Source organism: Silene latifolia, chromosome 6 (genome assembly GCF_048544455.1).
Source record: "Silene latifolia isolate original U9 population chromosome 6, ASM4854445v1, whole genome shotgun sequence".
In the NCBI taxonomy this organism is placed as follows: Eukaryota; Viridiplantae; Streptophyta; class Magnoliopsida; order Caryophyllales; family Caryophyllaceae; genus Silene; species Silene latifolia.
Window position 1 is genome coordinate 76486508 of NC_133531.1, and position 15394 is coordinate 76501901.

General features: G+C 36.0%; 1 protein-coding gene across 1 annotated transcript; it reads right to left on the minus strand.

The window, feature by feature from the left end:
- Positions 1 to 7777: 7777 nt before the first annotated feature.
- LOC141588241 (uncharacterized) lies at positions 7778 to 9282 on the minus strand. Its single transcript, XM_074409694.1, has 2 exons — positions 8891 to 9282; positions 7778 to 8660 (listed from the first exon to the last, which is right to left on the minus strand). Exons 1-2 carry the CDS (start codon positions 9280 to 9282, stop codon positions 7778 to 7780), a joined length of 1275 nt encoding a protein of 424 aa, XP_074265795.1.
- Positions 9283 to 15394: the final 6112 nt, after the last annotated feature.

Here is a 15394-nt window from a genome sequence, read left to right on the forward strand (position 1 = left end):
AACTCCTTTTTTTTATTACTTGTGCGTTTATTTCTCACTAACGAAGTCTAACTTAAACATGGATGCAATTAATGTAATTATATACTGTATATAGATTTAGGGCAACACATTCCGCATATCACTAGACATGTCATTCACTTCACAAAATTTATAATATCCAATGCCAAGGTGAGATAGATAAGAAACAACTCTTTAGAAATTTTAGCATAACTCACATTTTCAAAGATAAGAAAACATGTTACAACTTCTTAAAATCATAAATAATTAATAACATAATTACTTATTAATAACTTATACGTTTTAGAGAATACAAAGAGTTAATAAACCATGAGAAAAAGAATCAAGTCAAAAACTAATAAGGTCCATTTATAATGCATTTTACAAACTACTTGGTCGAAACAGAAATTTCACAGCAACTTGTCAAAATCTTAGGTCAACTTGTAAAAATCACTATAAATTGTCAATATATTCTCCTATAACTTGGCTTATCAATTTAGAAACATATACGAATCTTTTAAACAATGGAGTTGGAATTACACCAAATCGACACGTAGTTTTTAAATGACAAATTTACAACAATATGGCACGAAAACATCACTGTGCAGGAATATTCTGACCACTGTCCACTAAAATATTTATTTCTCCCAAACCGTATATTATTTAAGCATAAGACCAATGACATATGAAAGCTAACTCACAAGGCTATTACTCATAAAATTTTCCTATAAGGATTTTAAACAGGCAGTAAATGGCAGCCAAAACAATCAGGGGTAAAATTTCGAGAAATCAACCAAAATGACATTCTTCATAATTCCACGCAATTCCCTTAATACTTCACACATTAATCATACTCACACTTCCCACATATATGCCAACATACTTTCCCCATATCAAAATGCATATAACAATGCCTAAAAGAAATCATATCACATCCCTTCATCGTAAAAGCAAGGTTACGTCCCGTAAACGAAATCTTGAAAGTAATATGCAAACAAGGCAACAAAACTCCTAAGAGAAATAATCTATATTCATTTAAATTACCCCACAATATAATATCTCTCAAGGTAACCGGTTAAAAACTGTAAGGGCCAGATCAAGGACGTCTCCCTAACCTAATAAGGGGCTCCTAAACAGTTTCTACCCGGGTTCATTTTATTAGACACATCCTAAGTTCATTATTATTCATTAGTTAGGCCTGAGGATCGTTTTGCTCTGATACCACTTTGTAACACCCCCATTTATTAAGGAGCCTTTAGCTAAACATTCCCAAATAAATAGGACTGTTACCATCTCGGTTTCCCGAGGTAGTGAATAACAAAGTCCAACTCACCAAAGTACTTTAAATTAAAACTTTAACGATTACATGTTTATTACAAATTAATCGACTAAAACCTAATATAAAATAATTACAACTCGCAGCGGAAATAAATAAAGTGATAAAACATTCTATGTGGTCTAGACTTCTAGGTAGGTTGTCCAAGTCCTCACGCATTCCCATAAGCTCCCAAGTCAGCTAATCTTTAGTACCTGTCAAATCTTCTCCCCATAAAACGGTTTACCGCAGGTGTTCACGAATACACAGTCAACCACGAGGTTGAGTAGAAAACTAAACAATGAACGAGAATAAAACAACCTGCAACATCACTGGTACACAAATAAACTCTATCACCACAATCCCGTTCACTCCACACCACCGCACACAGCCACTTCTAGACACACAGTCATACTCCACTTCTAGACACACAGTCATACTCCAGGACACACAGTCCCGCCTCAGACACACAGTCTGGATATACTGGACACACAGTCCCGCCTCAGACACACAGTCTGGATATACACAAAACTCATCTCCCAATTCCAACAACAATCGATAATAATGACAGTCTCAGTAATATAACCAAACCAACATGATATAGAATAATGGCATAAGACAGAAAATCCACCAAGATAATAATATCGTTGTAAACAGTTAAAATACATCCTTCACCAATCCACCACCTCATACATTACATCCATCTTTAGCAATAACAGAAATAAGACAAGATTGAGTAGTTTCCTACCTCGAAAGCAAGCACTTCAATTACGTGATCCAATAAATAGATATCCAAATAAAGCTTCTCAACAATACCGTCACCTAATCATAAATAATTATAATTCAATTATTTATTTGTTATTCCAAATATTATATTAATTATTCAATTATATTTTAATTATATTAATTAATTCCCGTGTAAATTATTATTACGTAAAAACCCGATTCCAAAAACAACCCGATTCACCCAAGAAAATCGTCACAACATCAAATAAGTCAAAACCCCACTACCCATGCAACCCACGAATTCCCCCATTTAACCCGTGTTACCCATCACCAACACCTCCCTTTACACCCACTATTCCCGTCACAATCTGCCACCTAGCGACACCACTCACCCAACCGTCACCACCCTGCACCATGATGCACCCCAGTAACCTCAAACCACCAGCCACACTGTCCCCACAACCCTCAACAATCACGCCCTAACAACAACAATCACGAAGATGACTAATTGCCGAAAGCCCGACATCCACAACACCGTGTAAAGAACCTCTCGCCACTTCCACCACATCCACCATTACCACCTTTGGACATCACCGTTGACACGACTGTCCCACGGTGACTCCAAGGGTGGTCCCCACGTCCCCAATGGTCAACTAACGAAGTCACAAAGCTCGTCTTAAGATGGTCACGAACACTTGCACTCAACCCCTGCATCTCCCCTGTTTTGGCGCAACTCCGGCAACCGCTGCACCAACCACCAACTAAAACCACCCAAAACAACCCAAAACCGACGACCCATGACCACGACACTAACCAACCCAAACCCGAGTCCATTCGACACACACAAGAGGGTAAAACAGACTATACGCGGGATTGGCAACCATTCAACACCTACGAAATTCCGGCCACCACCGCGTAAACCACCACCATAAAATGACACATACCATCCAAAGTGGTTGACTACACCCTAGGTATTTCCCTTAAACAACCCAGGTCAGTCACGCTTAAGAACGGGTTCAAAACCATATAAAACACGTCATACAACCACCCATAAAAACCCGCCTAAAACAACCCTCTCCTGACTGTCAACGGCGGTCTACGGGGGTCAAATAAAGTCTCTGGTGGTCCACGGTCACAACGGTACCTACGGTCTGATCTATGGTGGTCTAGATAATAAGTTATAATATCACAAAGTATATACATAAGACGGTCTGAAATATTACCTTGAGGCGATAATGAATTAATTCCTTTCCTTTTCTCTTCCTTAATTTTATTCTTCTTTCTTTTAGATCTCTTCCGTTCTACTTTTATGAATTACTTTCAGATTTATTATGGTATTTATAGTCTATATTTAGAGATTATATTAAACCAATTAGGAAACTATTATAATTTACCTTATTCTAACTAGTATAGTAATTATTATTATAATTGCCATTATATTATTATTACATGTATTAGTCTTACCATAAGTAGAATTTCCTCATACAATATTTACTACTTTATTATTGTCATAAGTTTATTATTATTATTTATATAATTATTATTACCTTTACATATTAGTATTTCCATATTATATTATTATTAATTCCCGATATAAATCCCGATTACACTCATGCGAATTTAATAAATTTCGGTCCAACTATCAACGGCATACGGCCCAATGCAAAATATTAGCTAAACCCAATTCCCCACTTAGATGCCTAATTTATTATTTAATTACTCGTCTTATTGTAATTATTATCAGAAATGTGTTTAATCAATTATTAATTTACATAAATTACTTTCATAATTTATTATCAAAATATGGGGTATTACATCCACACTCTCCGGTCTCCCGATCTCACATAGTAACCGACTGCACACCGAAGTGTGTAGCCCTGCCAGATTACCCATCGCAACAGGTAATCCACACCGCCAGTGGGTGACCGTAGCCCATCCCACCAAGTCCAGCTCATCAACGAGCGACTGAAAATCCCTGTCCCTTAATGTGCACATCCCCTCCCGTGACGGGTTCCACGGAGGGCGAACTAGGGTGTGAAGCCACTCCCGCAAGTGACTCCACCACAATCACAACACACACAGCATCACAGCTGTCCCAACACCACAACCGTCACAACACAACAGCCATACTCAGATGATCAACGGATCACAACAATTACAACATAAGCACAGTCTTAAATCAATTAACAGAAACCGAGTAGGGAAATCCTACCTTTTCGCAATCCACTATGCTGCTATCAATCATGCAATATGCATAACAATTACCACATCGTCACCTACATCAATGATAATCAACAATCACATAACGCAAATACTATATGCAAAACCCCATTTCCCCCAAATTCATAATCAAAGACAAACCCTAGAATTATCATCAACAAACATGGGGATAAAGACTTACCGACGGAGGAATAAGAGATCATACGCAAGGACCACGACGATTGTACACAAAACGAGATTAGGGGATGATTAGGGAGTGATTAGAGTGATCGTAAGATGATTAGGGTTGAAAATGATGTTTTAGAAACTGACGTTGCATATAAAATAACCCTAAACATTCCCTAATCAAACCGGTAAAATAACACTCGCCAGGCTGGATACTCGGTCGAGTAAAGCTATACTCGGCCGAATATCCTCTACTCGGTCGAGTATTCTCCATACTCGGCTGAGTGTTCCTCGACAGAACCAAAACAGACTCCACAACTAGCACTACTCGGCCGACTAGGCTCTACTCGGTCGATTATACAACTTAAGAAAAACCGTAGTATTACATTGACAAACTTCCGTCATAACGCCGCTACTCATATGCCTTGTGACGCCTTTTTTTGTTATCTAATACACTATCAATTCATCATCTAATAATACCTAAATCCTTATTTTGTCTAATAAACTAACATTTAGTACCTAAATAATATAACAATAACAACATAACATACACAATTACTCATCAAATTACTTATAGGAGTAACGACGTTATGACGAAATTTCCCCAAAGAGTATTCTGGGAATGAAAAAGGTAAACACAAGGGCAACACATGTAGAAACTTAAAATAAAGGGTACCATGCGTAATCTGGCAAAGTTCGAGAGTACCATGGGAAATTTCCGTAAATTTTATATCAAATTCAAATTTTTCTATAAATATCCTACAAATAAAGTTGGAAATAAAATTTTGAATGAAATAGTTTAACAATATATTAATTTTGGATTTTCAAAGATAGATGGTAAATAACTTTTTTATTCAATTTGATATGCTATATCTTTAAATGAGATACGATCATTTAAGATTGTTATTCAAGATTATAAAGTTTAATTTAAAAAAGTTAAAGAAATTCACGACTTTAATAAACAGAGTATATATTAAAACAATTTTTTTTAAATTATCAATATTTTGAAAACCTACAAAACATAAATGTGATCTGTAAAAAATCAAAAAATTAGACGATAAACTTTTCTTTGCTTGCATATAAGTTTATAAAATTTTAAAATTTCTTATTAAAGTAAATAAAACAATAAAAAATATTAATTAAATTAATTAAAGTGTTTCTAAATTTTTATATTCAAATGTTTTTTATATTATTATATTTGATTAAATTTCATTCAGATTTAAGTCGGAAAAGCTACTCGCCACGGGTGTTTGTTTGTTCGTGGCTAAAAAAATATTTGCCACGGAACAATTCGTGGCTAAATAAAATTTCTCCACAGGGGTGACATAGGCCGTGGCTAAAATGATTTTTTGCCACGGGTGTAGCCTAATTCGTGAGGGAAGTGGCTTTTTGCCACGGAAAAAGTTATCCCGTGGCATAAATTTTTTTCCAAAATAATGAATAAGTTTTTTCCGTGACTAAGCAAAATTTAGCCACGAATTATGAGTTCCCGTGGCATAATTTGTGGCGCAAGTGATGAATTTTTGTAGTGTCAGAAGGATCTGAGCTTACGTGGTCGAAAGTTCAAGCACGTAGACGCCAAAAAGCAAGAGCGTGGTCTTAGAATGCAAAGGGAGAAGAGAAGGGCGGATACTCGCGTGAGAAATATGAGGAACGAAGGTCCGTATTTATACTAATCACACGAAGGAATTATGGTTTCGGTAAAACTTTGGAAGTAAATCTCGAAAAGATCTTAAAATACGCAGAAAGGAGCTGGGGAAGTGGCGCAGCAACCACTGCGTCTCTTAGAAGAGGCGCAGCACCTGCTGCGTCCTTTCCCCAAGGGTTTCCTCCTGCGGAAAAAAGATTTTCCGCGTTTCTATTATGGAATTGCGGTTGATCTTAATTTCCTTATTATATAAAATATAATTTTGGGATATAATTTTCCAAAAGATTAAAAGATTGAAAATATGGAATAGAAATATCCGGAACATTCCAGAATATTCTGACTCGGCATTTTAAACGGTTATTAGAAAATGAAGACGGTTTTTCACCCAGACTCCAAATATACTTTAATTACTGTCAAAACGACCGTAACGGCGCGTAAATGACGACCAAGGGGTAGACGCAAGTATTTGAGCTATCACTTGACGATAAACTTACAACTGTCATAAATCGTTCCGTGTACCAAACATGCGGCCCAATCATCACCGGGTGGCTTGCGGGAGGTGCAGAAATGAGGTATCTACACACCAGTAGCCCCCAAACACACGCCCTAACTCCCTCCTCTACTCGCCATCAATAACCAAACCACCACCCCCCACCGTGTATAAAACCAAAAAAACACGACCCCTACAGCCACTCTCACATCCCACGGCCACCACCATTGCCACCCCTGGTCCATGGCGGTTCCAAAGGTGGTACCTACCCCTGGTACAGTCTCAAACACGGCCACACTGCCCGTCTTAAAACAGCCGCGATAAAACCCCTACTCTGCCCTGTTTTCCGCCACCACCAACACTAACCGCCCCCTGCTACCATACCAACACCACCAACATGACCGACCACCTTCCCCCATCACAACCCTATCATGCCCAGGTCAAGACTCGGCCGAATAAGGGTTCAATTACCCCCTACAACCACCCACGACCTAAACCCGCAAACCCCCTGACCAGCCACCTTTAACCGCCCCAAAACCACCCTAGCAAAGTCAACGACGGTCAAATAAGGTCAGGTCAGAATCTCGGCAGTCTAAGATAGCTCTAGATCAAAATTTCAAGTCCTATGGTGGTCTATAGAGGTCACACGGTTGTCTTAAAGATGCTTGCACAATTAAGTATAAAACCGATTTAGGATGAGTAATTACCTCGAGTCGATTAATTCGTTTTTTGTTAATTCCTTCTTCTACCGTCTCCTAAAGTTCCTCCTCTTAATTTGTGATTTATTTCTCAGATTTAACATGGTATTTATAGTGTAAGATTAGAGAGAAAGCGAGGTCAATTAGGAAACTATTATAATTTACCTTATTCTAATTAGTATAGGAATTACCATTATTATAATTTCCATTTTATTATTATTATTATTATTATTATTATTATTATTATTATTATTATTATTATTATTATTATTATTATTATTATTATTATTATTATTATTATTATTATTATTATTATTATTATTATTATTATTATTATTATTATTATTATTATTATTATTATTATTATTATTATTTATTTATTTATTTTTTTTTTTTTTTTTTGCAGAGAAAGCTTAGGATTGTCATTATAAATAAGAGTAAAGTACAAATCCTATTGCCTATGTCTACAAAGGAGACTAGTGTAGCCCCCTACAAAGCAAACAAAATAGCCAAAGTACCTAGGTCCAGTTTACATCCTCATCCACCTTGAAGTGGATATGTAACAACCTATTGTAAACTACAAACTTAACTTCAGAAAATAGTTGTCCAATAGATTTCCTGCCACCATTGAAGATACGAGAGTTCCTTTCCTGCCAAAGAGTATAAATCGCAGCAAGCAGAGCACATCGACAAGCCCGTTTCCAAGAATTTTTGCCTCTGACATGGGACTTGTACCAAGTGATTATCCGCGATAAAGAGCAAGAAACAGTACCTAGTTTCAACCAGCAAGAGATGGACTTCCAAAGCCTAGCTGAAAACGGGCAGAGGAAGAAGAGATGATTACGGTTTTCTAGAGCTGCCTCACACAATGGGCATCTGTTGATAATCACAAGCCCTCGCCTGTTCAGATTGTCAATAGTAGGCAAACAATCCTGAACAGCAAGAAGACTGATGATCATATGCTTGGGCATACAAAGTGTGTCTCCCAAAATTGATGCCCACCTACCTGGAGCTTTCCTGTCCCTGGCCAGTTCATAAATGGTAGACCCAGGAAAGATTCCAATAATGTCTCCCTGAAGTACCAGTTTAGCATCCTCTTTAGTACCCATTCTTTCAATGAACCAGTCCCTGACCTTAATTAGGTTAGACCAATACCATGAATCATTGCTTCTAGGTGTGAGAAGCCATACGTCTGCACTCTGAAGCACATAAGTATGCACCCATTTCACCCAGAGACTCTGAGGTTGATTTTGAAGCTTCCAAAGCCATTTCAGAAGCTGTACTTTGTTCCAGGTAAGCACCTCCTTAATATCTATGCCTCCCTCAGCTCTAGGATAGCAGAAACTATCCCAACTTTTAAACAACATACGCCTAGAATCACTGTCATAGCCCCAAAAAAACCTGCGACAGAGATGGTGAATCCTTTTAACAATACCTTTAGGGAGTAAGATGCTAGCCCCCCCCCCCAGAAGTTTTGCAAGCCAAAAATGACAGAGTTTATGAGCTGTGCTTTCCCAGCATAGCTAAGAGAATGGTTAGCCCAATGGGAAAGTCTCTTAGCAATTTTGTCCAAGAGGGGTTGAAATATAGATTGAGTAAGCCTAGCAGGGAATAGGGGGATACCTAGGTACCTGAAAGGAAACTCCCCTTGAGTGAAGCCAGTAGCATGGAGAATAGCATCAATTACCACCTGATTAACCCCTTCAAAATAAAGACAAGATTTTAATGGGTTAGCCCTTAATCCAGAATAGCCAGCAAAGATTCCCAAACAGTTAGCCACAACAGTCACAGATGGGACATCTCCTCTAGTAAACACTAGGAGGTCGTCAGCAAACACCAAATGGGTAAGATTTAACTTTACACATTTAGGGTGGTAAGAGAAGCCAGAGTAAGCAGGCAATTTCCTGAGCAACCGTGAGAGAACTTCCATGCATAGGACAAAGAGGTAAGGAGATAGGGGATCTCCTTGCCTAAGCCCTCGTTTACCAGGGAAAAAGCCTTCCACTTTTCCATTGATGTTCATAGAGTAATGGGTTGAAGTGATACCACCCAGGACCCATTGGATAAATTTCATAGGGAACCCAAAGCCAACAAGAGATCTCTCAAGAAATTGCCAACTTACAGAGTCAAATGCAATTATTATTATTATTATTATTATTATTATTATTATTATTATTATTATTATTATTATTATTATTATTATTATTATTATTATTATTATTATTATTATTATTATTATTATTATTATTATTATTATTAATAATATTATTATTATTATTAATATTATTATTATTAATATTAATATTATTATTATTATTATTATTATTATTATTATTATTATTATTATTATTATTATTATTATTATTATTATAATTATTATAATTATTATTATTATGGTAGAGTTCCGGTGAGACCGGGGCTTATCGTGAGAACCATGAGAACAGCTCTCAACCGTCCATCAAATAAGACTGACGGCAGAGATTAGACGCGCGCTTCTCTAAAAATTTCACGGAAAACAAAAAATAAGACTGTACATGTCAGCAATATCAAGCCTACGTAACAAAATCAAACCACACGAAACAAAATCAATCGATTTCATCATTAATCCTTCCTTAATTTGTAAATTTTTGTCTTTCGATATCAAATTTAGTGATCTAAAATCGTTTATTCATCATCAATTGTCTTTGTGTTCAAGCGCAAATCGTAGTCAATTTATTCAAACTTTTGCATTCATCAGCTATTCAGTTATTTCAAGATCAAAACTTTGTAAGAAAAATCGGAATTGATTTGGTCATTCATCTGGAATTATTGTTTTCTACAGTCAATATTGAGGTATGTTCATTCAATGTTATTTAATTCCTTTACAATCGTTGTTGAATTGATTTTATGATGATGTTAAAGTTGAATTTAATCAAATTCAACTTAATTTCGGATTTGATTAAATTTAGTTAACTAGATTTAATGTACAGAACCACAAAAACATTAATTTTATAATGAAAAGTGTTAAATTAGGGTTTATAGTTTGTTTGTTTGATTTTAGGAGGATGATAAATGCAAATGTACTTTGTGGTGAGAAAAAAATGTACTAAAAATAATGAGAAAGGAAAAGTGTGCAATTTGAAGTAACTGAAAAGTAATTTTGCATGTAAAAATAATGTGTAGTGTTGTGCTGTACACGTTTCATAAGGAAATGTCCAATCAGTCTTAGTGAAATGTGCATTATATATAATAAGGATGTGTAAGTAATTATTACCTTTTGCAAGTGGTCTTGCAACTGTTCAATATGTCAAATGACGGTTTGTAACTTGCTTAAGTGGTGAAAAGACACAACTATTCACATTAATTTGAATATTAATTCTAAATGTAAATTATATTAATTATAAAAAAACATGTTCCATCAAATAAATTGTCCATTATCTATATTCATAATTTGCATTTTCTGATAATTAGGTGCAACTAAAATATCATTAAGCACTGTTTGGAAAATGTACATTATATTATATTTAAAGGTACATTAAATTATTTAAAAAAGAACATGGAACATTATTTGGAAAATAAATGTGCTTTAAGTTTAATTCAGATGTCCATTACGTATTTTTATAGTGTGCATATACTGTTTTATGCAAGAGATTTAACTAACATAGATAACTTCACCCAATTTATTAATTACCATGATTATGTTTGTGGCAGTTGAAAAGACACAACTGTTCACAGAATTTAATCTCTTATAATCAATTAATCCACTATATAAACCAAAGAGTACACAATTACTTTTCCATCCTACCTTTGTAATACTACGGATTTTCTTTGGTGACTACTCGACCGAGTAGAGCCTACTCGGCCGAGTAGTGCTGTTGTTGTGGGTTGTTTTGGTTCTGCCGATGAATACTCGGTCGAGTATAGTGAATACTCGACCGAGTATAGGATACTCGGCCGAGTATAACTTTACTCGACCGAGTATTCGGTCTAGCGAGTGTTATTTCGACGGTTTGATTAGGGAGTGTTTAAGATTATTTTTATATCCCGCGTCAGTTTCTAAACATCATTTCAAACTTCATCATTTCTACGTTAACCCTAATCTCTCCCTAATCACTTCCTAATCATCCCATAGCATTGTTGTGCGTGTAATCGTCGGAGTTCGTGCGTATAATTCCTCATTCTACTGTTGGTAAGTTCTATCTCTATGTTATTCGTATTCGTTGGGGTTACTGTGTACATTTACGGAATTGGGAATATGGGGGTTGTGCAATGTGAATTGTGTTATGTGATTATGGTATAGGAGAAGACTTCGTAGAGGAGCCTTTCTGATTGTTCGAGTTCATTCCACTGTTGATTGCTAAGGTAGGGTTTCCCAACTCAGTTTACTGTTCTTTGTTAAGACATGTTTGTTGTGTGATTATTGTTATCTGTTGATCATCGGAGTATGGAGATTGTCGTGACGATGTTGGTGTGAGGGTGTTGTGACGGCTGTGATGTCGTGTGATTGTGATTGTGGTGGAGTCACTTGCGGGAGTGGCTTCACACCCTAGTTCGCCCTCCGTGGAACCCGCCACGGGAGGGGATGTGCACATTAAGGGACAGGGATTGTTTGTCGCTCGTTGAGGAGCTGGACTAGGTGGGATCGGCTGCGGTCACCCACTGGCGGCGAGGATTACCTGTTGCGATAGGTAATCTGGCAGGGCTACACACTTCGGTGTGTAGTCGGTTACTGTGTGAGAACGAAATATTGGAATTGGAGATGATCAGTTGATTACTTCGTTTGTTTTTCTTATTATTTGAGTAATACTGACCCCGTTGTTGTTTGTGGAATCTGCGGTGATCCATTCGGGGATGGTGAGCAGGCTTGACAGGTATTGCTAGTGTGAGCTTGGGGACAGTCATGGGAGTGTTGTCATCACCAGTCATAGCATCATCGTATGAGTCTTAGTTTGATTTTTTTTTATTGTCAGACATTGGAGTTGTATTTTGTTGAATCAGTATTTGGATTTGGATGTTGTAAACTTTATACTTTACAGTACTTTAATAAATGTGCTCAGTTCAGACGCTTTTGATATGTACTAACCTCGGGCAACCGAGACGGTAACACACTTTCATGGTAGGGTGGTCCTGGTAAGGCACCTTGGTATGAGGGGGTGTTACAAATGTTGGGGCTGGTGTCCTTTACAGTTAGTGCAAGGACTTATAAATCTCTAAAAGGATCAAAGGGTATACTTTTGTATCATAATCAGTTGGTCCACGTTTATCAATAACGGTTGGCTTGCTAGATAAGTTTGACGTTATTGTCATACAGATGGCGGTGATCAACTGGTCTCTAAAAGTCACACCTATAGGATACGTTTGAGAGATGTGACAAAGATGAAAATACAAAATCATGTAGATGCCAAATTTGACTAACCAGTTAGTCCGAGTTATTTGACTAGTAATTAGTCAAAAATGTGATGTTGAGATATTTTATTTAATACGGATTAAATAAAAATGGCTAAGACGAATTAAACGATTAATTCGTAAAATTGAATATAAACGATTTATATTTGATTAATGTATATTGAATAAATTAATTATACGATATTGTCTTTGTCGGACATGTATTAATAATTCAACTAACCCGTCTTATTAGTTGATGCTTTAATAACCGATAACCGATGACGATTTATAATTAGACCGTGTCATATACATTTAGTAATTTGGATTCGGACCACGAGTTTATATGAAGAGGAAATGAAAAAGCCCATGAGGCTCCCTCTCACTCGGTTTGGCCGAGCCAAATATAGACAAAAGGAGCCATCTCCTCTTTTGTTAACCTAAGCATTTTCATTTGTATGAAAACTAGGGTTTTGGGAAAAATTGCCTCTCAAAATTCGGATCTCACATCCAACCAAAACTCACAAAACAATCCTCTCTATATTGCAAGGCAATTAGAGGATTCCTTCTAGCACAAGGGCATTTCTCGGACAATCTTGGGTGCAACAACTAGAAGGAGATCTACTTTGATCTCTCATTGCCGAATTGCACTAGGACCGGAGGTTATTACTTAATCTTTATCGTCTCATTGTGTTTTTCGTTTATGACTATAAATTGCATATAAAATTTGCGTTATAATCCTATAATTAAAGGGTAATATACGGATATTACCCCACAAGTGGTATCAGAGCGAGGCCACGTAAATTTTCTATGTGTTTTTCATCAAACGGATTTAGAAACGATGATTTTTTCTTAAAAAATTTGGTGCGGCAGCCATGTTTTGCTCTCGGCACAAAAAGAAAAAATAAAATTTTTGTTGCGTTTTGTCTTGAGTACCGTGTCAAGTTTACACGGTGTGAGTTGTTGCTTGTCGATTTTTCATTTTGATCTTTGCATATTGTATTGTAATCGATATTCATTGCAATGTGTAAAAGATCTATCAAAGTGATTGCATAAAATTTCGTGTGGCACAAATTTTTGTCTCGAAAAATTTTTGAAAACCGTGTGGCCTTTTGTCACGGCCTGTTTTCTGTTTTTGCATAGATTTGCGTGCCACACATTTTGTTAGATCGTTCGATCTCTTGTTTTCAATCGTTCTTCACATGTTGTAATTTTAACCGATAATTATTGCAATATGTTGAAGATGTAACAATTGTAGTTTGATTTCTATACGGATTAGATTAAAATTGCAATTGTGTTTTATCAAACCGCTTTGTTTTGATCTTTTGTTGCTCACGATTTTGAGCCGTATAATTTTTTTTTTCTCTTTTTGATGCTCTCGTTTTACAGCATTTAAAAAAAAAAAAAAAAAAAATTTCTGGGTACTGTTCACGCCCAGCTGCGACGGAAAAAAAAAAAAATTTTTTTTTTTTTTCGGCCCTTTATTGCATAAAACGGATTTATGCTCTCGCTTGATAGTGAAACGTTTCACCCACGTAAAATTAAGTTACTTTAAAACGATTTATAGTAACGGATTATCTCGGATTAAAATTAACTTGACTAAAGCGGTTTTGTCATATAATTTTAATTATCATTGGTGGTTTGGATAAATTTAACATAATTACGGAATTATGTCACGAGTAAATTTAATTTTAGTTGATGCATTTTATTTATCGTTCTTGTTTAATTTGAATGCTTTTAATTACGTATTTATTTATTTTTGCAAACGGTTGTAACTTAGTGTGGCCTTAGTAGAACGTGTTACCGTAATGATGGAACACGGTCTTGGTTGTATTTTGAGATCTCGTATCTCCATTTTTATTTCTTTTAATTACAGTTTTTATTTAGAATGTAAATAGGTTTATATTTGTAAATTTTAAATTGTAATTTTTGAGAAGACCAAAGATGGAGACTGGATGCTCACTCCCGCTACATGGATCAAGATGGAACATCAAGACAAGCTTCTCGGGTCTAACGGTGGATTCCAAAGTTGTTTTATGTTTTTTTATTAGGATAGGCCACACTAGGAATTTTTATTTACGTATTGCATTCTTTTATTTATTTTTCGTAACGATAATATGCATCATATTCCGCCTAAAAACCAAACCACCAAATTATTGCATGAAAACTGACACATATAGAGGTCACGAGTTAGTTTTCTTTGACATTCTTATGTCACATGATTTTAAGCCATCACCCAAATTAATTCATTCACGCAGACGCTAGTTATTCGTTCACTTAATATGAATTATAATTTAGTTGATGGGATCTTCCTCGTATAAACAAAAATTGAGAATATTCTTTATAGGTCAAACTCCAATGAGTCCCTTCTTCGTCGGTAGGCATAATATGACTCCTTCTACGTCGGGTAAGTTGGAACTGATTGACCTATTTTATCTCAACACTATGGTCACTCGTACGATCCTGTGATCATGGTGGACTATAGATAGGATTTACGGAAATCTATCGACCAAGAATTCTTACGGAAGAATTAGCTAAACAGTTGGCTTATCAATTTACAGAAATTGAGTCTTGGGATCACTTGTATTATTCTTGAGGGAGATCAATTATGCAAGTGCCATGAGTCTACACGTTAAAATGAATTTTAAATAGACTTAAATCACCTCGATGAGTTGCTTATTTCGTTTTGTTTTTCTTTCTTTTTCAGTGTAGATCACGAACTTTTAAACTGCTAAAAACAAATGGCTGGTTCTACAGACAACCTAATGCCAAGT